Source organism: Pistacia vera, unplaced genomic scaffold (genome assembly GCF_008641045.1).
Source record: "Pistacia vera cultivar Batoury unplaced genomic scaffold, PisVer_v2 Contig14, whole genome shotgun sequence".
Classification (NCBI taxonomy): domain Eukaryota; kingdom Viridiplantae; phylum Streptophyta; class Magnoliopsida; order Sapindales; family Anacardiaceae; genus Pistacia; species Pistacia vera.
Genome location: NW_022195466.1, coordinates 498,628 through 501,537, shown reverse-complemented (window position 1 = coordinate 501,537; position 2,910 = coordinate 498,628). Strand labels below are relative to the sequence as shown.

Genomic DNA, 2,910 nt, shown 5'->3' with positions numbered 1-2,910 from the left:
ATTGAAACAAAATTGATAAAAGATGCATCAAAAATTAATTTAAAATAAAATTTTATAATCTAGATAAAAGATATTTTTTTTTTAAATAATTATATATCTTAGATGTAGCTATTATTTTTTGGTTATCCTATTTAATAATTTTAAGGGATGATAAAATTGGAATTATAAAAAACATCTAAAACAATAAAAAGTGGAGGACCAATAGCATCACTCATAACATAAATTTCTAAATATATCTGGAGTATCATCTTACAATTTTTTAAACATATTTATCACTTAAATGAAAAGTTTCCACGTTGCGGCCCGTCACACTAACTATAAATCAATTGCAGGCCATAACTTGGACATAATTAAGTACAATATGACACTTAAATGTACATAAATCTAATTTCATATTAATTTTAATAACACACATTCAAACTCATATTAATTATTTTATAATATATTAAATGTAGAATCAAATCAAGTACAAAAAGAAATCTCACTAAAAGTAAAGAAAACAAGAAAAAAGAAAAACAACTGCAGTATATATAATTATATATATATCCAATAAGAGTAAAAGCTCTGCAAATTTCTTCAACAAAATATTAATCAGATTCTTGATGGCGATCGCATGATATATGGATCGATTTAGAGGTTGCTGAAAGATGAAATGAGATTATTTAATATCCCAATTGCACGTTGCTTCAACAGCTACCAGTCTCCCCATTAATTCCTAGAAACTAATTAAAGAAGGAATTAATAATAAATGAGAGATGTTTTAGGAGCCGCAACGGCAAACCTAAACTTAGGATCAAAAGTTTGAGCTATAGAACTCAATTAATTAATTAATTCAACTACATTTTCATGCTATTAATTCAAGTGAAACCTGGTTGAGCTGAAGAAGAGCGCGCCATTGGAAAGGAATTCGTGAGATCGAGAATGATTCCTTTGGAAGGATCATTAGGGTTTACGTTTCGATAATTTGATGGATGTTAAAAATTAGGGTTCATGAAAGAACTGTGATAATGAAGAGAATTTTGGGTGAAATTTGGAGTGTTAATGGCATCTGAACTGAGAGGATTACTTGAATCCAGTAACATAAAGGAGGCTGTTGTTGAAGCTGTTGAAGCCATGGCAGTTGCACCAACTGGAAGAGGATGATTGTGTGTTCCTTCGTAGGTTGTAATCAGAATCGACATGTCCTCTAAGCATCGTTGCACCTAATTACATTCAAACAGCAAACACACTTAAATGAATTGAAAATGTTTTTCTTTTTCATTCTAATATTTTAGTATTTGAAATTGTGTTTGACATAATATTCAAAAACTATTTTCAAATAAAAAAACTATAAAAACATGTGGAAGCAAATTTTAACTGCTTTTGATTTTACATTAGTTTTAAAGATTGTATCTGAAAATTGTTTTCAACAGCATTTTGAACCATTTCTATCACATACAGTTTTATAAGATTTTTTGTATCCCTTGTTTCCGAAAACAAAAAATTATATTTAAATTATATATCAAATAGGTATCTTTTAGCGTTTATTGATACAGATAAAAATTTACCTGTTTTCTTGCGGGGCATCCGGGAGCTACTGTGCAACGATAGTAGGCGCGTGGGCAAGGATTTCCTTTGGCAATTTTTTGCCCATATTTTCTCCATTGGCATCCATCATTGATCTGCTATTAACCAAACTCAAACTCAGAATTTAATTACCTAATTAGGGTTGATGATATTATATAATATAAAGTTGAAGTAAATATGATGAACTCACGGTTGCTCCTTTGCATCTTGCTCGAACTGAAACCCTAGCTTTTCTGTTTGTTGGCAAAGAAATATGGCTTGTAATTCCTGATAATTCTCCCCGTTGAAGCTTATTGTTCTTTTGAAGCGATGGAAAGCTTGTGGCTGCAGCTTCTTCCTTATAAATATTCTCTTCTTTTTCTTCCTTTCTTTCAATCTGATTCAACCTCAACGATAACCCTAGTTCTTGATTTTTCATATCTAAATCTTTTGAGCCCATCTTTGTAATTTCTTGTTCGTTATCATGAAGTGAAAAAAATATTTGTGGATCCTAAACAAGAAAACATAAATATAAATTTATATACATTAAAATGATCTAATGAGTGAATTAAATTGAAATTACCTTGTCTTGGGTAGTACTTTGTTGAATAACTAAGAATTTCATTTGAAGATCATAGTAATCTTTCTTTGTTTGCTCTACTATCTTTTTCAACACTTTGTTTTCTTCCTTCATGCGATTCATCTCCTTTTGCAATACACATAACTAAAGCACAAATACGAAATTATTATAAAGTTATATATATGAATTATTATCATAGGTTATAATTTTAAAAGTATAATTAAACATACCTCTTCTGTCTTGTTATTGTTTCCCTTCAAGCTTAATTTAGCTGATAAATCTTCTTCTTCTTTTTTGTCTTGAGATTCGACTTGAATATATACTTGTTCTTCTTCATTTTCTTGATCACCCTCTGGTAGTTTTTGATGATTTTGATGTTGTTCTTCTGCTTTGAGAGAAAGATCAATGTCCATTAATGGAGTTTGTTCTTGATCTCTTTTATGAGGATCCATTATTGAAAGAAACAAGAAGAAGAATCTCTTAATATTAATGGTGCTTTTGAGAAGCCAAAGTCAATTCCCTCATCTCAAAGACGTAGTATTAGACACACTAGGACGCATCTAAAGTTTTGACTTCAATTTAATCCTTATTTAATTAACCCCACAATTAATTTAATACTAAAAGAATCAAATTCCATTTTTATATAGATTGCTTGCTTCCATAAATCTATATATATTTTATATTTAATTATTCATTTGATCCCCACTTCATTAGTGAAGACTATTGTTACCCCTAAGACACTGTTTCTATATATAACAGATATAATAAGGAATTCTATTGCCTTT

The 2,910-nt window shown here is 29.5% G+C and overlaps 1 protein-coding gene across 1 annotated transcript; it reads right to left on the bottom strand.

The window, feature by feature from the left end:
- Window positions 1-542: 542 nt before the first annotated feature.
- Window positions 543-2,577, bottom strand: LOC116123025 (probable WRKY transcription factor 9). The gene is made up of 5 exons (XM_031408818.1): window positions 2,356-2,577; window positions 2,129-2,269; window positions 1,757-2,056; window positions 1,548-1,661; window positions 543-1,202 (listed from the first exon to the last, which is right to left on the bottom strand). Exons 1-5 carry the CDS (start codon window positions 2,575-2,577, stop codon window positions 975-977), a joined length of 1,005 nt encoding a protein of 334 aa, XP_031264678.1. The 3' UTR covers window positions 543-974.
- Window positions 2,578-2,910: the final 333 nt, after the last annotated feature.

Coding starts and splice junctions, on each gene's coding strand:
- LOC116123025 (XM_031408818.1), bottom strand. CDS start 2,577: ATGGATCCTCATAAAAGAGATCAAGAACAAACTCCATTAATGGACATT. Junction 2,057..2,128: donor AAAGTACTACCCAAGACAAG/GTAATTTCAATT, acceptor TTTCTTGTTTAG/GATCCACAAATATTTTTTTC. Junction 1,203..1,547: donor GATGCCCCGCAAGAAAACAG/GTAAATTTTTAT, acceptor GAATGTAATTAG/GTGCAACGATGCTTAGAGGA.